A 21,885-nucleotide genomic window follows, 5' to 3' on the forward strand; every position below is an offset into this window, starting at 1 on the left:
AATCTTATAATTGGACCTTATGTCCCAATTTTTGGTTTACAAAATCTGGTCACTGCACCTGCACACAGCTGGAAAAATAAGAGACTGAAGAGTGAGTATTTTAAATGTCTCAGGTACTGTTTCCTTTCTTAGGTAACTCTAGGGTGCTTCCATTTGTCTTGAAAAGCAGATCCTCCCTTGACTAATCATATAGAGCCTCTTCTGTCTAGCGGAAGGGCAGAAAATCCAGATAGCTCCCTAGGACCACCTCCCTTTCCGAAATTCTCATTCACTCCATCCAAAGCAACTGTCTCAGTCTTAGTCTTTCTAGGTTTTCTCTTCTGCTCTGTTGATCTATGTGTCTGTTCCTCCCCACAGTCTTAATTATTGTAGCTATATAATAAATCTTAAAGTCAGAGTGATTCCTCTTACTTTCTTCTTTTTCAAAATTGATTTGCTATGCTAGTTCCTTTGCCTTTCCATATAAGCTTTAGCCTAATCTTGTCTGTATCTACAAAGAATCTTGATGTGATTTTGTTAGGAATTGTGTTAAACCTGTATATCAATTTGAGGAGAATTGACATCTTTACTATGCTGAGTCTTCTGATCCATGAATATGGTATGTCTTTCCATTTATTTATACCTTTTTTTATTTCCTTCATCAACATTTTAAAATTTTCAGCATACAGATCCTGAACAGGTTTTACACCTAAGCTTTTCTTTGTTTGAGGTACTGTATTTTTCATTTTAGTTTCCATGTGTTCATTGCTAGTATATAGAAATACAATTTTTATATATTGTGCTTATATCCTGTGACCTTGCTGAACTTGTTTATTAGTTCTAGGTGTTTTCTTGTAGATTCCTTAGGATTTTCTACATAGATCACCATCATCTGCAAAGAGAGACAGTTTTATTTCTTCCTGTCCAATCTGTTTTTTTTTGTTTGTTTGTTTCCTTTTCTTACCTCATTGCACTGGCTTAGATTTCCAGTATTATATTGAATAAGAGTGGTGAGAGCAGACATCCTTGCCTTGTTCTAAAACTTAGAAGGAAAACATCCAGTCTTTCACTATTAAGTATGGTATTAGCTATAAGTTTCTGTAGATTTTCTTATCAAGTTGGGAGAGTACTCCTCTATATTCCTACTTTTCTGAGAGTTTTTTCATAAATGGGTGTTGAATTTTGTTAAATGCTGTTAAATGCTGTCTCTGTGTCAGTTGATACTAATACTGATATATATGTAGTTTTTCTTTAGGATTTGAATGTGGTAGGTTACATGGATTTTCAAATATTGAACCAGCTTTGTATACCTGGAATAAACTCTACTTGGTCATGGTGTATAATTTTTATATATATTGCTGAATTCTATTTGCTAATATTTTGTTAAGGATTTTACATCTATATTCATGAGGGATGTTAGTCTTTAGTTTCCTTTTTTATACTGTCATCATCTGCTTTCAGTATCAGGGCAAGACTGGCCTTATAAAATGAGTTCAGAAGTGTTCCCTCCTCTTCTGTTTTCTGCAAGAGATAGTGTAGAATTGGTATTAATTCTCCTTTTTAGTAGAACTTTCCAGTGAGACCATCTGGGCCTGGAGATTTCTTTTTCAGGAGGTTTTTTCATTTCTACTTTGATACCATTGTAGTCAGAAAACATGCTCTGTATAATTTCAGTTATTTTCAATTTGTTGAGCTTTGTTTTATGGCCCAGTATATGGTCGATCTTGGTGTATGTTCTGTGAGTACTTGCAAAGAATGTATATTCTGCTGTTGTTTGGTGGAATTGTTCTATTGATGTCAATTAGATCCTGTTGGTTGATAGCACTGTTCAGTTCTATATCCTTGCTCATTTTCTGTCTGGTTGTTCTGTTATCAATTGCTGAGAGAGGGATATTCAAGTCTCCAGCTCTAGGATCTATCTATTTCTCCTTGTAGCTCTATCAATTTTTGCTTCATGTATTCTAAAACTTTGGTTTTTGGTGCATACACATTTAGGATTGCTATGTCTTCTTGGTAGATTGTCCCTTTTACAGTTACGTAATGTCCCTCTCTGTCCATGGTAATTTTCTTTGCTCTGAAATCTACTTTATCTGATATCAATATAGCCATTCGTACTTTCTTTTGATTAATATTTGCATGGCATATATTATTCTATCCCTTTACTTTTAACCTACTTATATCATATTTGAAGTGAGTTTCTTATGGACAGCATATAGTTGGGTCATTTTTTTAGCCACTCTGCCAATCTTTGTCTTTTAATTGGTGTATTTATATCATTGCAGTCAATGTAATTTTGATATGTTAGGGGTTAAATCAGCCATTTTATTTTATTTTATTTTATTTTATTTTATTTTATTTTGAGGAAAATTAGCCCTGAGCTAACATCTGCTGCCAATCCTCCCCTTTTTTGCTGAGGAAGACTGGCCCTGAGCTAACATCCATACCCATCTTCCTCCACTTTATATGTGGGACGCTTGCCGCAGCATGGCTTGCCAAGTGGTGCCACGTCCACAGCTGGGATCCAAACTGGTGAACCCTGGGCCGCCAAAGCAGAACATGCGAATTTAACCGCTGTACCACTGGGCAGGCCCCACTCATTTTATTTTTTGTTTTCTCTTTGTTTCTCTGTTTTCTTCTTCTTCCTTTACTGTTGGTGACTTACACCTTTGTTCAAATTCCATTTTGATTCATCTGCAGTGGTTTTGATTGTATCTCTTTGTATAGACTTTTTAGTGCTTGCTCTGGGTATATATTATATTGTACAGATGTAACTTATCACAGTCTACTGGTGTCAACATTTTATCAGTCTGAGTATAGTGTAGAAATTTTACCTACTTTTAAGTCCCTTTCCCCTCCACCATTTATAATTGTCTTAAATATTGCCTCTACTTATATTTAGAACTACATCAGACAGTGTTATAATTTTTGCTTCAGTAATCAAACATAATTTAGAAAACTCAAGAGGAGAAGAAAAAATCTATTATATTTACCCATATTTTCACTCTTTTCATTGTTCTTTCTTCCCTCCTGATGTTCCATGATTCCTTCTTCTATCATTTCCTTTCCATTTCAAAAACTTGCTTTAGCTATTCTTTTAGGGTGGGTCTGGTGGCAACAAATTCTCTATTTTCCTTCCTCTGAGAATATCCTTATTATTTCCCCTTCATTCCTGAAGGATATTTTCAATGGATATAGAATTCTGAGTTAGCAGTTATTTTCTTTCAGCACCTGAAAAATGTTATGCCACCTCCTTCTGGCCTCCATGGTTTTTGATGAGAAAACCACTGTCATTTGAATCATCTTTCCCTTATGGGTAAGGCTTTGTTTCTGTTTTGCTGCCTTTCAGATTTTCTCTTTTTCTTTAGTTTTCAGAAATTTGATTATGATGGGGCTTGGCATGGATTTCTTTGGGTTTATCCAGTTTGGAGTTCAGTCACCTTCTTGAATCTGTAGGTTTATGTCTTTTGCCAAATTTGGGAAATCTTTAGCCATTATTTCTTTAAATACTTTTTCAGTCCCACCCTCTTTCTCCTCTCCCTCTGGGACTTTGGTGATATGAATGTTAGATCTTTTGTCATAGTGTGATATGGTCCCTGAGGTTCTGCTCATGTTTTCAGACTAATTTTTGTCTTTTGTTCAAATTGGGTAATTTCTATTGCTCTGTATTCCAGTTTACGGATTCTTCCTCTGCCCCCTCCATTCCGCTGTTGAGCCCATGTGTTGAGTTTTTTTATTTCACTTATTGTATTTTTCAGTTCTAAAATTTCCATTTAGTTTTTATTTATTTCTTCTATTTATTTTGGGTTTGTTTGGGGGTTTTTTGCAAATAAAGATTCACCCTAACATCTATTGCCAATCTTCCTCTTTTTTTTCCTCCCTGATCTCTTCTTTTTTTTTTTACTGAGACTTTATTTCTTCATTTGTTTCAAGCATGTTCATAATTGCTCATTAACGTATTTTTATGATGACTGCTTTAAACTCCTTGCCAGATATTTCCAACATCTGTGTCATCTCTAGTTGGCATCTGTTGATTGTCTTTTTCTTATTCAAGTTGAGAGTTTCCTGTGCTTGGTGTGAGTGATTTTCTGTTATATCCTGAACACTTTAGATATTTTTATGAAACCTGGCATCTTATTTAAGTCTTCTGTTTTAGCAGGCTTCCTCTGACACTATGCTGGCAGGGGAGGGGGGCACCACCCCATTACCTCCAGGTGAGGGTAGAAGTCTAGGTTCCTAACTCAGCTGCCATTGACAGCCCTGGGGGGAAGAGGGGAACCTCATAACTGCTAGGGAGGAGTGGAAATTCAGGCTCCCCACTAGACCTCCACTGATATCACCCTGGCCAGGAATGGGAGTGGCACCTTGTTACTGCTCCCCATGTGGCCTCTACCAACACGGTGGTGGGTGGGCCTCCTTACCAGTGAGCAGGGATGAAAGTCCTAGCTTTCCAATCTGCCTTCTCTGACACTACCCTAGTGCAGTGGAAGGGGAGCCTGGTTACCACTAGGCTAACTTTTTATTTTAATGTTTCATTCATTCAACAAATATGTATTTAGTGTTTATATGTGCCAGCACTATTCTAGGCACTGGGGATAGAGATGTAAATAGGACAGGTAAAGGCCTCGCCCATCATGGAGCTTAGATTCTAATGGGGGAGATAGACAATAAGCAAATAAATATTTAATGTTAGTTGCTGATAAATTTTGTGGGGGTGCTATTTTAGATAGGATCATCAGTAAAGGCCTCCCTGAGGAGATAACATTTGGAAATAGAGCTTAATGAAGTAAGGGAAGGAGCTTTGCAAAACTTGGGGTGAAGAACATTCTAGATGAAGAGCAGAATCAAAGACCCTGAGACAAGAATGGATTTGGGGTGTTTAATGTATATGTTCTAATGTGTATTAGAAAAAATATAACTATCCCATAAACTCTGATTTCATAGATATCATTGCTTAGGATGAGGTTAAGTTAAAAAAAAAAAAAAGGTCTGTGTAAGAGAGGTTTCCACACAAGTGGTATGTGAATATGGCGAAAATCTTGACAGTATTGAAGTTTGGTGAGCAAATCTGTCTCTGAGGTAGATAATGTTATCAGCTCCATTTAACAGATGAGAGAACTGAGGTTTAGGGAGGTTGATTAGCTTGTATAAGATCACACAGCAAGTAAGTGAGGGAGCTGGGATTCCACACAAGACGCTAAAGATCATACCCAAAGTATAGACGAGGAAGTACGGAATTTTCCTTCTGCTTGGTGGAGCTGCTTGTTGTTGCATACAACAAACCAAGAACTTTTGAAGAACAGTTGGAGACCTCTAATGTGTTTAATTAAGCATTTTTTTTCTGTTTGCCCAAAGTACTACATGCCTAAAGCAATTATATCGCTTATTCCCCTCCAGCCTTTAGCTCTAAAATAATCAAGGGGCAAAAGGGAGGTTGGAACTCATTAGAGAAAATAAGGTAAACCACTCAGGGTTCTGGAATGCCTAACTGTTGACAATTCTCTCAGTCTACCCAGAGGCCCTTTAACCAACTGAGATTCAGGTGCTGTCTTTAGCACAGCCGCCAAATCCAGCAGTGCTGAGGGGCGTTTTATGCCAGAGTAAGCAGGCCCAGCCTCCCTGGCCTTGCCGCCGAGGGGCAGCCTTTGCAGGGTTCTCACCACAAAATTCCAGAGGAAGCTTTGCAGACATCCCGCCCCATGGACTCCGCTGCTGTACCTGGACAGGGACATCCCTAAGCCATAGTCAGGCCACCAAAAAGCATTCAATGTTTTGAGAAAGGAAAGCATCTTTATAGCCTCCTGGTTTACCTACATCCTTCTGCCTCTTTGCAGCTCCAAGCATATTTTGGAGGGAGATTTCATAAAGATTTCTAAATTGAGTTAGAATTTCAAGTCTATTGTGACATGCAAATTAGTCCTGCTTGCCCGTTGGCAGCAATGCAGCTGAAGTGCCTAGAGACGGGCCATAAAATGAAAACATCAAAGTGATTAAATGTGCCCGAAGAGCATAATTGAGTGCATGAATAAGAGAAAATAAAACAAATTGATTTTCTCCAGTGCCAGAAAAACAGAATAATTGAGAACAAAATAATAGACTTTGAAGTAATCAAAGTGAGGAATGCACCATAGTGACATAGAAACAGCCAGTTGTGGGAGAGATTTATTGTGTTTCTGTTATCATTTTTACAACTTTAATTTCATTAGCTAATAAATACAAATCAATTGAAAAATCACTCAACCAGAGAGGAGGCAGTCCCAAGCCAAGATTTTTATTCACATCTCTAAAACAGGCTGAGGCGGTGATCCTTAATCTATTTTCATAGGCACACATATCCCCCGTGAGCTGGAAAACAAGTGCTGGGAGGCCTCTCTGCTTTGGAGGTGATGATATTCTCTTCTGCCAGTCACTTTCCACATATAGGTTTACAGGTCCAACTTTCAAAAGGGCCGCTTTTATACCCCGCCAAGATTTCCCACAGACAGAATTGCCTGAGTACAGCATCTTGGTTTACAGAGATGACGTTTTTGTGGCACTGACCAGCACCTATGGTCTTACGCTGGGTCATTCTGAATTCATGTGGTGGTGGCAGCAGCAGCTATGGCAGCAGCAACAGCAGGAGCACCTGCCCCTCTAGCAATACTGCCGAGCATCTGTGGCTCACTGCTTCCGTCATTGTCCCCCACCCCCGCCACAGACACACACACACATATAAGTGACATTGAAATCTAATCTAAAACCAAAGGGCCAAGCAAGAGTGTGCCACTCTTTTGGCTTCCAGCCTGGCGGTCATGATGCTCGGGCGAATCATGGGAGGGGAGCTAGGCTGCGAGGCTTCACTTGCTGACTGTAGTAATAGTGTACTGCGGACACCAAGCTATGCCGGGGCCAGGTGCTAGAAGATCACAGAGCAAACTATTTTTATGGCTCCTCCAAGGAAAGAGTCCCTCCACCCCGCTCCTCAGCTGTCCACAGCTGGGCTCAGTGGCCCTTCCCTTCAGCAGCCCCAGTGATGGCTGATGGGACTCCAATTGCCGTTTTTCCTTTCACAGGCCCTTGAGCTACTCTGACAGCTGTTGGCGCTTCCAGATGTTCATGACACACCCTACCTTCAGGGCTCCACAGTTAGCAGCCATGCCTTTGGCTCCAGTAAAGGTCTTTGGGACCACTGGGACTGTAAACCAGGATGTGCAGAAGGATTTGGCAGTGCTGAGACTGGCACTACTTGCTGGCTCAATCAGGATGGCATGGTTAATAAATTGTGCCTGCCAGGCAATTTGTCCCAGAGAATTTATCTTCCAGGAGGCACCTAGAAACTGAAAGGAGTCTCTCTGACCTTCTGGTGGCGTCCAAGGCCTAATCATGATGTACCTTAAGGTGAATAGAGAATATTAGCATTTAGCTCCTTTGTGCAAGAGAGCAAGAGTTTGTCTTCAGTTCAGGCCTAAAATCCCAGCTTCCATTTCCTACCAGTGTTTGGGTGGAGCAAAATGGAGCGAATAGCTTTCACAGCTCTAAAGCATTATACAGATGTAAGGCTGTATTATTCTTCCTACCACTGCTATTCCCATTATCCTGGATTTCCCGGCCCAGAATTTTTGTCTGAAGAAGAAATGTGGAGAAATCATATCGACCAAAGAATCTGGAGCTGTGACTCCAAAACGGCTGGGAGGCGTGGCCGAGCCCAGCAGATAGACCACTCCAGGCCAAGCTCCACAGGCAGGCTGGCTGGCTGGCAGGCAAGCAGCCCACTCCTGTGATGTCACCTCTACAGTTACTTGTGCCTATCCCTCCACATGGAGCCAGCAGATTTAGGCACAGGAGGGGAGAAAAAATGAATCATAGGCTATTTTAGAAATTGCTTCAATTCTGTTTGTGACTGCAATAGTCTCTTGCAAGCTAAGACCAGAGCACCCTAACCATCAGGGTAATATCCTTTAAGTGCTGATATCCTGTAAATGCAGAAGCCTGGTGGGATTAAACCGCAGCCTCAGTTCTAATTCAGGTCAGAGGCAGATAAGTGGTAATTGGTGGTTATACTTAATTGTCATTGAAAGGCTTTCTGATGACAGGAGGGATCTACATTCCAAGGCAAGCAATACGGTTGACAATTAAGAGCTAAAAATTAAATCAGCCGTCCATATCAGCACATGCCCAAGGCTTCATAGAAATTCTTTGTTCTGCCTTTGTTCCCAGGTAGAAAGTGAGACCCTCAAGCCTGGTCGTGATGGGGCAGCCCCCGGGAAACTTTCTCTAGCCTTAGATCACACTAGATGGGCCTCCTCCCCATCTTAAAATCAGAGCTCCCTGTGGCCTCTGGGATAAAACCATGGTCTTCTTAGACACTTGGCGATCTGGCCTCTGCCATCTCTCCAGCCTCTGCCCCACCTCCCCGATGCTCATCCTGTGCTCTGGCCACAAAAACTTTGCAGTTGCCATTATACCTCCTGCTCTGTTCCTGCTGCCTGGAACATTCTCTCCCCCTTTGCCCTTCAAGATGCCACCTCCTCTGTGAGGTCTTCCATGCCCTCTCTGTATGCCCTCGGCACTCTGTACAGACTGGCCTTGTTGCTATGGACTGGGAGGTGTTTGTCTCCATACATGCCTTCCTCGTCAGACTGAGAGCTCCTTGAGGGCAAGAAATGGGTCTTGTTCTCCTCTGTGGTCCCAGCACCCAGCACAGAGCCTAGCCCATTGTCAACTGCAATAAAGGCTTGTGAAGAGGACAGAGACGGGGACCGGACTGGGCTGAGGGAGCTGGATAGGGCAGGGGAGGGGGTGCACCATCCAAGATCCGCAGATGCTGGAGGCTGATGGCAGCAGAGCAGCCTGGGCACCAGCTGTCCGAGAGCAATCCCTACAATGACTTTCCCAAAATGTGCCTCGTGTACCTCTCTATGAGAGACAATTGGAGGTGACACAAAGACATTTTTCATTTTAACAGTCAGATTTTAATGTGTATTTTAAAATGTACTAAGCACATCAGGTCTGTTCTTTGTTATTATTATTATTGCTATTATTATTATTGCTTAGGATAGATGAGGCCAAAATAGGTATTAAAATTTTTAAAGTGAGTTGATATAAAGAATATTGTTACTATTAATACAGATGTTAAATAGATATGACAGTATTCTTTAAAGGGGTACTCATGTGATGGAAGTTTCGGAAACCCTTTTCAACAGTCCTAAGTTTACTTCTCTCTTCTTCTGTGGCGCCACTTAGCCTCCAAGTGTTCTGGGATCACCCCTAGCATTCCTCCAAATTGCTATGATGCCGACTGTCTTCAGAACTCATTTGCCACTTAGCCTGGTGGCAGGCATGTGCCTTTTGTAAGTGTATGTTGGCAGCTCACACATCTATAAGGGTCTTGAGAGCAATGACCACACTCTAAGCTTCTGTGGACTGAATGGAAAAATGCTTTATCAGCTGCCCTGTAGCTCCACAGATGTTCATGCTTCCACTGAATATTTATAGAGGACCTATTGTGTGGCAGGCCTAGTGGAGGGCACTAACAACAGAGTGATGACCAGGTCCCCACCACACAGAGCTTGTGAGGGGAGACAGACAACAAGCCAATAAACACACACAATGTTCTTAGTGTGCTCAGTGCATAGAAGAAAAGAAAACAGGAGGATGTGATGGAAAATGAGTGACTGGGGGGTGGCCACTTAGATTGGGTGGTCATAAGGCCTCTCAGAGGTGACTTTTGAATTGAGACCTGAATGATGAGCAGAGTCAGAAATGGGAATATCCAGGGACAGAGCATTCCGGGCGGAAGTAATAGCGAGTACAAAGAAGGGGGGATCCTGAAGAGGGAAAAATGGCATGTGTTCCAGCAAAACAAAGAAGCCCCACGTGGCTAAAACAGAGTGAGCAAGGAGGGTGGTGGCAGCAGACAGGAGACAAGGCCCAGACCCTGCAGGGCTTGGTAGCTCAGTAGTTTGCATTTTATTCTAGGTGTGATTGGAAGCCATAGAGGGTTTTGAGCGTAGGAGTGATGTGCTCTGACCTAAGTTTTAACAGAATACTGTGGCTCTTATGTAGAGAGTAGGTTGTAGGGGACAATGATGGAAGCAAGGAGAGCAATTTTGAGGCTATTAGCATCATCCATGCAAAGGGTGATGGTGGTTTGGGGTAAAGTTATAGCAATGATGGATGGAGAGCAGTGAGTGGATTTGGAATATATTGTGGAAGTGGAATTGACGAGACTTGCTAATGGATTGAAAGGGAGGTTATAAATGAAGGAGAAAATACAGATGACCCCTAGTCAATGTCATGAAAGAAAAAAAAGCACAAGGCAAGTGCTCTATATCTGCACTGTCCAGTACAGTCACCACTAGCCACATGTGGCCATTTAAATTTAAGTTAATTAAAATTAAATAAAATTTAAAATTCAGTTCCTTGCTTGCACTAGCCACATTTCAAGTACTCAGTAGCCACATGTAGCTAGTGCCTACCATATTGGGTAGCATAGATATAGAACATCTCCCTCATCCCAGAAAATTCTATTGGACAACAGACTAAAGATTATAAGAGGGGCCACCCATGGCCGAGTGGTTAAGTTCACTCTCCACTTCGGCGGCCCAGGGTTTCACCAGTTCAAATCCTGGGCACAGACACAGCACCGCTCATCAAGCCATGCTGAGGCGGCGTCCCACATGCCACAGCTAGAAGGACCCATGACTAAAAATACACAACTGTGTACCCGGGGGCTTTGGGGAGAAAAAGAAAAAATAAAATCTTTATAAAAATTAATAAAGATTACAAGAATAAAAAGCCAGGCCACAGATTGAGAGAAATATTAGCAAAACACATCCGGTAAAGGACTGATATCCAAAATAGAGAAAAAACGCTTAAAATTCAACACTAGGAAAACAAGGAAGCCAATTAAAAAATGGGCCAAAGACCTTAACATCCACCTCACTAAGGAAGATTTACAGACAGCAAGTAAGTGTATGAAAATATACTCACTATCATGTCACTAAGGAATTGCAAAGTAAAACAATGAGATACCACTACATATCTATTAAAATAGCTAAAACCAAAACACTGACAACCCCAAACGCTGGTGAGGATGTAACGCAACAGGGACTCTCATTCATTCTGGTGGGCATGCAAAACGGTACAGCCACTTTGGAAGACAGTTTGGCTGTTTCTTCCAAAGCTAAACATAGTTTTAACATACAATCCAGCAATTGTGCTCCTTGCTATTTACTCGAATAAGTTGAAAACTCGTGTCCACACAAAAACCTGCACGTGAATCTTTATAGCAGCTGTGTTCATAAGTGCCAAAACTTGGAAGCAACCAAGATGTCCTTCAGTAGGTGAATGGAGAACCAAACTACGGTACATCCAGACAATGGAATATTTTTCAGTGCTAAAAAGAAATGAGCTAACAAGCTCCAAAAAGACATGGAGGAACCTTAACTTGGTATTGCTAAGTAAGGAAGCCAGTCTGAGAAGGCTCCATACTGTACGGTTCCAACCATATGACATTCTGGAAAAGGCAAAACTATTGAAACGATAAAAAGATAAAAGTTGCCAGGGCTTTTGGGGAAGGAAGGGAGGGAGGAATAGGTGGAGCACAGGATTTTTAGGGCAGTAAAACTATCCCATGTGCTACTGTAACAGTGGATACATAACAGTATACACTCGTCAAAACTCATAGAATTGTACAACACCAAGAGCGAACCCTAGGGGCCGGCCCGGTGGCGCAGCGGTTAAGTTCGCACATTCCACTTCAGCGGCCCGGGCTTCGCGGTTTGGATCCCGGGTGCGGACATGGCACCGCTTGTCAAGCCATGCTGTGGTAGGCGTCCCACATATAAAGTAGAGAAAGATGGGCACAGATGTTAGCTCAGAGCCAGCCTTCCTCAGCAAAAAGAGGAGGATTGACAGCAGATGTCAGCTCAGGCTAATCTTCCAAAAAAAAAAAAAAACAAAAACAAAAACGAGTGAACCCTAGTGTAAACTACAGACTTGACTTAACAATAATGTATCAGTATTCATGCATCAACTGTAACAGATGTACCATACCAATGCAAGATATTAATCATAGGGGCAACTGCCTGCCAGGGTGGAAGTGGGGTTAGGGGGGATACGCGAGCTCTCTAGACTTTCTGCTCAGTTTTTCCGTAAACCTAAAACTACTCTAAAAATAAAGTCTGTTGATTCAAAAAAGAAAGACTAAAGAGAGTGCTCACTAGCACCTAGTACCTGGCAAAGAACAGACACTCCATAAATGTTTATTGAATAAGTGGATGAACAAATGAGTCAGTCAGTGAATCAATAGAAGCCAGGCCTCCAGAGTCCTAATTCAGTACTCCTTGTACATTAGAGGTAAGGCGACGATATAATTTATTGTCCAAACCAGGATATTTGAGAGTGAAATGGGGTGCCCTTAGGTGTAAGAACCGTCTCAGAGATAACCCAGAGGTCACAAACTGGGGGCCCGTGAGCCATGTCGTGCCTCCAAAATTGTTTCATTTGGCTTCAATGTCCACACAATATTCTTTAAAAATTTAAATCACTTGTCCATGTTTAACACTGGAAACTTTGCATAAAAATGTGAATTTCTGACTTCTCTTGAAAAATGGAGAGATCTAGTCATACCAGGTCCACATTCCTGCACAGTAGTGAATGGCTGGAGCTGAGTAGCAGCTGCCCACTTTGTGAGCATGTACCTTCCTGTTTGCCGTAGATTTCGCCATTCTTTGTTGTACCTCCTGCTCTAGGCCAAGTGTGACTTTCCATTTATCATCTCACACTGTTTTGGTTTTGTTTTCTTTTGTAATAGAGTTAAGGAAAAAGGAAACTATTTCTTATACTCATGTCATGATTCAAAGTAGGAAAAGAAAAAAGAATCAAGAGGGCTCCATGTGTCTTGCCAACACCCCCCCAGCCCCGTCTGCTTGACTCACATACAGTACATTCTTGGCCTCTATAGGCGTTTGACTTTGCCCCCTCTTGTCTGTACTCTGTGTCTCCCCAGGCCCCAGACCATGCTGGACTTTAGAATTTTCTCAGGCTGCCGCCCACTGCTGGAGAAGCTAGATGTGAGGGAAAAACAATGGGCATTATTTAAGGTTACATTTTTATTGTTACCCAAACTCAATATTGCTCATCATCAACTTTTGGTAGAAATAATTTCTGTTGTTTTTCTTAATTGGCTCCAAATGTAACTGGAGAGTGAGACAGAGCAGCAGAGAATACAGCACCCACCTTTCCTTTCTGTGAACATATGTTGTGGGAACACTTGGACATGGAATTTTGTTCATCCATCCATTGACTCATTCATCAAGCTCAGGCTGTACTTGCAGATGGAAAGACCCTAGCTCTGCACCAGGATCCCCTGTTGGTTTTCCTCAGCAAAGGCAACAACACAAGCAAAGGCCCACATGGAGATAGGAAAGTATGCATGAGTGCGTTTAAGCTAAGGTGTGGGACTTCATTCATAGGTAGTCGGGAGCTGCTAAAGTGTTTCTGGAGCAGGGGGAGGCATGTGCTCACAGCTAGCAATTGTATGGAGGAAAGCTCCAGAAGCCGAAGCACCAGTTAGAGGCTGTTGCAGTGACCTGTGGGATGAGAGATGCGACTAAGGTAGAGACAGTGAAATAGAAAGGAGAGGGTGGATTTGAGAGACTCTTAAGATCAGGCTTGGCAACTCATAAGATGTGGAAGGGGCTTGAACTAAAAGATGAAGAATCAAAGATTATCCAGAGATTGTGAGCTTAGGGGTTTAAAACACCAAAAGCATGATCCAAAAAATTAACTTTTGCTTTGCAAGATTTAAGAGAATGAAAAGACAAGTTACACAACTGAGATAAAATATTTGCAAATCATATATCCAACAACAGATTTGTATCTAGAATGTATAAAGGACTCTCCAAACTCAACAGTAAAAAAAAAAATCCAATTAGCAAAAGACATGAAGAGGATATGCAGACAGCAAATAAGCACATGAAAAGATGGTCAACATCATTAGCCATCAGGAAGATGCAAATTGAAACCACAATGAGGGATCCCTACATGCATCAGAATGGCCAAAATAAAAATTAGTGACACTACCGAATGCTGATAAGAAGGCTAAGAAACTAGATCCCCCATACATTGCTGGTGGGAATGCAAAATGGTATGGCCACTCTGGAAAACAGTTTGGCAGTTTCTTCCAAAAACTAAACATGCAACTACCATATGACCCGGCAGTTGTACTCTCTGGCGTGTTTCCCAGAGAAATGAAAACTACGTTCACACAAAAACTTGTACATGAATGTTCATAGCAGCTTTGTGTGTAACAGTCAAAACCTGGAAACAACCCAGCTGTCCTTTGATGGGTGCATGGTTAAACAAACTGTGCTGTGTCCACACCATGGAACACTACTCTGCGATAAAAAGGAACAAACAACGCACACAACAACTTGGATGGATCTCAGGGCAGTACGCTGAGTGAAAAAAGCCAGTCTCAAAAGGTTATATACTGTATGATTCCATTTATATCACATTCTCAAAATGACAAAATTATAGAGCCAGAGACCAGATTAACGGTTGTCAGGGCTTAGGGATGGGGAGGGGAGTTACTGTAACAGGGTAACGTGAGGGAGATCTTTGTGGTGATGGAATGGTTCTGTATCTTCTTGTGGTGGGGGTTACACGAATCTACACCTGATAAAATTACATAGAACAATACACTTAAACACACACACAAATAAATGCATGTAAAACGTAAAATCTGAAGATGGTCTGTGAATTGTACCAATGTCAATTTTCTAGTTTTGATTTTTTAAGATTATTTTTTTAATTTTTTTCCTTTTTCTCCCCAAAGCCCCCTGGGGCATAGTTGTATATTCTTCGTCGTAGGTCCTTCTAGTTGTGGCATGTGGGACGCTGCCTCAGCATGGCTTGATGAGCAGTGCCATGTCTGCGCCCAGGATTCAAACCAATGAAACACTGGGCCGCCTGCAGCGGAGCGCACAAACTTAACCACTCAGCCACGGGGCCAGCCCGTGATTTTTTTTTTTTAAGATGGGCAGCTGAGCTGGCAACTGTTGCCAATCTTCTTCATTTTCTTTTTCTTCTTCTCCCCAAAGCCCCCCAGTACATAGTTGTATATTCTAGTTGTGAGTGCCTGTGGTTGTGCTGTGTGGGTCGCCGCCTCAGTGTGGACTGATGAGCGGTGCCATGTCCACGCCCAGGATCCAAACCAGTGAAATCCTGGGCCACTGAAGCAGAGCACGCAAACTTAACCATTCGGCCAGGGGGCCGGCCCCGTGATATTGATATTAAATAATGATTTTGTAAGATAGTGCCACTTGGAGAAACTTGCTTAAGGGTACCTCTCAGTACTTCTTGTTTTTGTTTTTATTTTTTTGCAACTTCCTGTAAATGTATAATAATTTTAAAATTAAAAAGCTAAGTACCCCCAAAACAAAAAGGATTGAACTAATGATACACCTAAAAATTTGCATGAAACTCAAAGGCATTATGCTGTGTGAAAGAAGCCAGTCTTAAAAGGTTACATACTGTTTGATTCCATTTATATGACATTCTCGAAAAGACAACACTTACAGTGATGGAGAATAGGTCAGTGATTGCCAGGTGGTAAGAGGGGGAGGGGAGGATGTGACTGCAAAAGGATAGGACGGGGAATTTGAGAGGGTAATGGGACTGTTCAAAATCATAGAACTGCACATACAAAGAAAAGTCAAGCTTACTGTATGTTAATTTAAAAATTAAAAATAAAACTAGATAACCAAGTGGGTGCTGCTTTGTTTTTTATTTCCTTCCTTCCTTTCTCCATCCATTCATTCAGCCATTTATTGAGCATCTACTGTGTGTGAGGCACTGTGCTAGACTTTGGAGATCAACCAAAAGTAAGACAGCTCAGGCCCCTACCCTCATGGAGCATTCTTCCTGTTTCAAGGGGGAAATGGTCAGTAGGGTTTGGAGCCCAGTGTTCCAGCTTGGGGAAATGGGGCAAGGCGAAGACTGCGGGGGGACCAAGTGAGCAAACTTTCATTCCTAGAGCCCAGTCCTGTAGGAGTTCAAGTGATCGCTTTCCCTTTAAAGACTCTTAGGCCTGAGGGCAGGGGAAAGCCCCCAACTCATATTTCACAGGTACTCACAAGAGAAAATGGCTAGGAGGGTTGTACCCTGCTAATGAGGGGGGAAAGGTTGAGGGTGGGGGAAGATCTGATGCTGTTGGTGAAGTGTGAACTCTGAAAAGTGTCAGCTGAGTGTGTGTGTGTGTGTGTGTGACTTAACCGTTTGTTTAGCTCATGACTCTGTGGATCGGCAGTTGGGCTGGGCTCAGCTGGGCAGTTCTTCTGCTGGTTTCGGCTCGGTTCACCAAGCACGGCGGTCATCTGCCTGTCAACGGCCCCGCTCACATTTCTGGTGGGTGGGTGGCTGGCGGATGCTGGGGTGGCTGGGTCTCTCAGCATCCAGCAGGCTGGGCTGGGCCTGTTCATATTTGGGGTCTCAGGATTCCCAATAGCAGCAAGAGAACAAGCCCCAAAATGCAAGTGCTTTTTTTTTAAACAGCTTTCTTGAAGAATAAGTCACATATGTTACCTGAATTTGAATTTTGTTTTCTCTCCTGTTTGCAGGGAATCTGAAGCATGTGGTCTAGTTGACAAAAAGAGATCAGGTTTCCAGAGCCGAGGAGCAGTGCCTGTAATGAAGACAGCGTGTTTATGCGAGCAGTGTGTGGAATTTGTGACTGCAGGGGAAATTTGGAAGAAATTACTTCCTGAAAATTTCCAAGGGGCACCAAGTGGCAGCTGGCCTCCTGGGGTGAGGCAGGCAGGCACCCCAGAGGCCTCAACTAGGCCTAGTGGAAGAGGGAGATTTCCAACATTTAAAGTGTTTATTTTTAAAAAACACACAAATGCCATTTTTAATCTTTGAAAATTATTTTTAAGTGAGTTGGGGAGGGGGGATTTTTACTTTCTTAGAGGAGGCAGATCAGAAACTGGAGGAAAGCACGGAGCTTTGGTCACCAGTTTGTGGGGCAGGGGGCAGCTAAGAGGCAGGGTTTGGGCCTCACTCCTATCCAGGGACAGCCTTGGGGGAGGGGTTCTGGGTAGCAGACTGGGAGGAGGGGAGAAGTCCACCTGTGTTGTTTTTAGGATTATGGGCCTATTTTGTTTTTTAATAAAATCTTTGAAAACCTGCCTCTTTGTCCCATTGTCATTCTAAAGTGCCACACACAGTTCTGACACATTTCCTCTCACTGAAGCATCAAGAATAACCCTGCTGCTTCTATGTTCGCTCTGGCCCAGGCTGGGAGGCTGACTCTGAGTGCTGGAGCCCACTGAGGAACTACTGTGTCCCCACTAAGTCCTGGGGACAGAAGGCCAAGCTCTGTCCTGTGCTGGGGACTGTCCTGGGCGCTCACGGGAATACAGACGCTGCAACCATGGAGTAGGTCTTGCTGGCACCCGGGGAGGGGCTATCGCTGCCTGAGGAGCAGTTCAGGGAGGAGAAGGGCAGCTGGCAAGGCAGATCGAAGAGGGGCATTTTGATGAGTGGAGAGGATACTTCCCAGTCAAGTGTAGACAGTCAGCGCACTTGATGAAAATGGGATTTCCGTTGTGATGCGTTGGTGTTACTGTAACCTCGGGGGAGAAGGCAAGATGGCAAAATGCGGATGAGGGTAATGAGAGATGAGAAAGCAGAAGGGGCAGCCAAACGTCATGATTTCGTAATTTGATTCACCAAATGTTTATGAAGTTCTTCCAACTACTGGCACTGGGATAGGAGACAGACACGGCCCCATCCTGGCTGTCTAGGAACTCCCAGACAAGGCAAGGGAGGAGGGAAAGAACCAGATCCCAACTAATTTTGTGTTCTGTCACCCACATGAATCCAGAGCTGTGGGAGCACTGAGGAGAGAGCAAGTCGCCCCGCCAGGGCGGCATCGTGGAGCATTTCAAAGGGGCTGATATTTGAGCCAGGCCTTGTAGGGTGAGTTGTATTTCCCCAGGCCTCTAGGGGGGTGGGGAGGGCATTCCGCAGAAGGGAGTGGAAAAAGCCTTGAACCAGTGTCCCGAGATGGGAATAGCCAAGCTTTTATTAAACAGCATCAGGGCGCCTGGTTGGCTAGGAATACCAGTCACTTCAAATGCCCACTATTCTAATTATACACTCTCGGCTTAAGGGCAGTCTTACTTATACCAAAAAGAAGGGGGATGAAAAAAATAGAAGAGGGGGGAGGTGCTGAATGAGGCAGTTGGGGGTGGGGGGAGGCCAAAGAAGGCAAATGGGAACTCTGAATCCCCAGCCTGCAAGAGACCACCCGCCAAGGTTTGTCATCTCAAAGGCTGCTGAGTCCGGTTTCAGCTCCCCTATCCCAGTCCTTTCTAGGTGACCCACCCATAAAGTCATCACCCAAATTCCTGTGAAGGCCTCAGCCCCGAGCACCAACCGAGTGGTAAAGTGGTGAATACTAGCGCTCCATTTTCCTTTCAAGGGGAATGGACCCGAGTGAAAAGGCACCTTTTCCCGCTGGGCCGCCAGTGCCACCTTCTCCTCGCCACCACTGGGGCTCAGATGGTGCTCCCCAGAGCAGGCTGTGGAACTGACCCCTGCTGAGCCTCCCAGAGGCCAGGCCTGTTCCTGAGAGGGGGCAGCACCTCAGTGGCCTTCAGGATTTCTTTTCATTTGATTCTTCTTGAAAACATCAGATAGAACTAGGAATAATTTTAATAATTTTTAGGCATGGCATTCACAAAACAAGCAAGACAGATTGAGTTGCTCTGCTCAGTCTAAACTCATCAAATTGTACACATTAAATATGTGCAGCTCTCGGTATATCAATTATACCTCAAGAAAGCGGTAGAAAAAATGTACTCTGCTAAGGATTAGCATAAGCCCCTGGGGGAAAAAAGACTGAAAAGAAATACACCCAAATATTAACTGAGGTGGGCTTCTATTAAGCAGGAAGGCATAAGGATAGTTTAATTTTCGTTCTTTCTACTTTTCAATATTTTCCAAATTTTCTGTAGTAAGCACGGTTCCAGTTTTATAATATGAAAAATAAATAAATAAACTTTAAGAAAAAAAAGAATTGATCTGCAGGGAAGTTACAGATCAAAGTAAATTCAAGACACCCACTGAGAGTTTGTGCTCAGGCCCTGGGGCTGTTCTAACCACCCAGGAGGTTCTGAGCTGGCCAGGAAGACCGGTCAGGCTGCAGGGCCCCCGATTAACAATTCACTGGGTTGGAGAGGGTCTTTTTAGCTAAAGGTGGCTTGAGGCTGAGGCAACTTTGTACCCAGTGTGAGCCTGCCTTCCCTTCAGGAAATGGCTGCCTTTGTACCTGCAAGGACCAGCCATAATAACCATAACAATGATGCAAAGCAATCATTGGAATATGTCCCATTTTACAAATTGCTTTCATTTATAGTATGTCACTATCCACCCTGCTGGGCGAGTATTATCATCCCCACTTTATAGATTAGCAAACTGAGGCTAAAAACTGTGAAGTAACTTGCCTAGTTGTAAGTGGCAGAGCCAGGAGGCAATCCCAGTTGGAACTGCAAGTTCCCTTACTTTTTCCACTGCCCCACACCTAGTGCCACCAAAATATTTTTAAACTGTGACTTTGGAGTAAACAACTTTCTTATTGCTTCCAAAGTCCAAGCTGGACCAAGCCACGCTGCTCCAGGCCCTCACCACACAATGACAACATTAATTAGTTGTGTGCACTTCAGCAAGTTACTCGAACGTTCTGAGTCTGTTTCCTTAGCATAAAGTGGGGCGAATAATTCTTGCACCTCATGGGCTTTTGTGAGTGCTGCGTGAACTATCACAGATGGAAGGACTTTGAAAAGAGTCTAAAGCATTGTATGCAGGAGGGCCTGCCATGAACACGGGCCTGGAAAGGCCAACCTCTGAGGGAAACCCAGTGCTCCCGGGATCCTGGGAGCCCCGCTGACCTCCACTGTCTGCAAGGCACGCACAGAGGCCAGAGAGTTTAGTCTGTGTCTGCAACTCAAGGGTTAAGAAAACAACCATTTAAAAAAGAATATATATATATATGTGTATATATATATATATATATATATATATATATATATATATAGGATATGCCCATATTTGCATAAAACATCTTTGGAACGATACACAAGAAACTAGAGCACCTCAGTTGCCTCCAGGCAGGGGAACCAGGTGACAGGTGGCAGGGGAGTGAGGGGGACTTGCACTATGTTCCTTTCTGTACCTTTTGATTTTTGAACCATGTGAATGTCTTACCTGGTCCAAAAAAAAGTAAATAAATAATTTTTTTTTAAACCAACGGAAAAATCCCAAGCCAGTTTCCCTTTGGGGGGTGGATCTGCCTCTGCTGCCTTCACCGTGAGCTGTCGCAGAAAGAGCAGTATATTTCCAATTCTATATTTAAAAGACTCTTTCTAAAGCAGAAAGACTTTATAAGAAAATCAAATATTGTCATTCAACCAAAAAAAGAAGAAGGGGAGGACAAGAAAGAAGGAAAGCAAACAGCCATCTAGGCGGAGCGGGTCTCCACATCTCTAAGCCCCTACGCAGAAAGCTCCAGCAGCTCCTCCCCCGTTGCGTCTGCCAAGGACAAGACCCCAGGCCTCCTGCTCAGTGCCGGGCCCCACGCTGCCCAGCAGGGCTTTGGCATGTGTGCAACATATGCACCTGGGCCTCAGACTGCCTCTGTTGAAGTCCCCTCCCTGTCACTCACTAGCTATGTGACATAGGCCAAGTAACTCTCTCTCTCTGAGCCTTAGTCTCCTCATCTGTCAAATGGGGACAATACCTGAACCTACTCCGTGGGGAGGTTTCGAAGGATCAAAGAGATAATGAAGGGAAACACATAGTAGAGTACATACTAGAAAGCAGTATTAGATACTGCTCCTGGGCTGAATGGGAACCCAGTCTGGGCAGGGAGTCTTCCAGAGGTTTCCTGGCTTCAGGAATTAGGGAAATAGTATGCAAATTCGTGTGACTGTGCATTTGTACATTCATCTGGGGCAAAGAGCCATAGTTATTATCAGATTCTCAACATTCAAAGGGGTTTTTGTGATCCCCAAAAGGATGAGATCTACAGATGTAGAGGTAAAGACAGACATGAACTGAACCCTCTAAGACAGGGGCCCCTCGCCTCAGGGTCTCTGCACGTGCTCGTCCTTCTGCCTGGAATGCCCAGATCCTCCACAGACCAAATCCTTCTCATTCAGTTCTCAGCCACAGTGTCGCTACCTCAATAAAATACCCTGGCCACCCATCTAAAGTAGCCACCCTGCCCTCTCTATTTCAAAATACCATTTATTTCAATACTATGTATCATTATCTTATTCATTTTTTATTTATTCCTACACACACCCTAGGAGAGTGGGAACTTAGGCAGTTTCATTGCTGCATCCTCAGTGCCTGGCATGGTACCTGGCATGGTACCTGGCATGGTACCTGGCTCCTGTAATCCTCAGTACATACCAATGGAATGGTGGAAGCATGTACTAAGACAGAGCAATGCCTCATACTGTGGGTATTGTGGGACACAGAGGAGGGGCAGGCAGTCTAGACTGGGGCGATCATGAAGGCTACAAGCAGGTGACGGCACTCAAGGTTGGGCCAGGTGTCAGAGGCAGGCATTCCAGGCAAAGGCACATGAAATTTAGGGAAGTGACAAGCAGTTCAGTGTTGCCAGAACACAGAATATTACACAGTATTCAAGCAAACCAACTGTAAAAAGATATTTTTAAGACAATAGGGGAAATTTGGACATGGACTGGGTGATGTTAAAAAATTATTGAGGGCAAGCCCAGTGGCATAGTGGTTAAGTTCGTGCAACCTCCTTTGGTGGCCTAGGGTCCACAGGTTTGGATGCTAGACACGGACCTATACACTGCTCATCATACCATACTGTGGCAGCATCCCACA

The 21,885-nt window shown here is 43.4% G+C and overlaps 1 protein-coding gene across 1 annotated transcript in view; it reads left to right on the plus strand.

Annotated features, from left to right (window-relative positions):
* HDAC8 (histone deacetylase 8) overlaps window positions 1-17,147 on the plus strand; it is a 199,785-nt gene extending 182,638 nt beyond the window's left edge. Inside the window, exon 11 of the mRNA XM_046674169.1 lies at window positions 16,581-17,147. Within this exon, the coding sequence (XP_046530125.1) occupies window positions 16,581-16,603 (23 nt within the window). The 3' untranslated portion in view covers window positions 16,604-17,147. The remainder of the gene's footprint in view (window positions 1-16,580) is intronic.
* The last annotated feature ends 4,738 nt before the right edge of the window (window positions 17,148-21,885 follow it).

Source organism: Equus quagga, chromosome 10 (genome assembly GCF_021613505.1).
Source record: "Equus quagga isolate Etosha38 chromosome 10, UCLA_HA_Equagga_1.0, whole genome shotgun sequence".
NCBI lineage: Eukaryota > Metazoa > Chordata > Mammalia > Perissodactyla > Equidae > Equus > Equus quagga.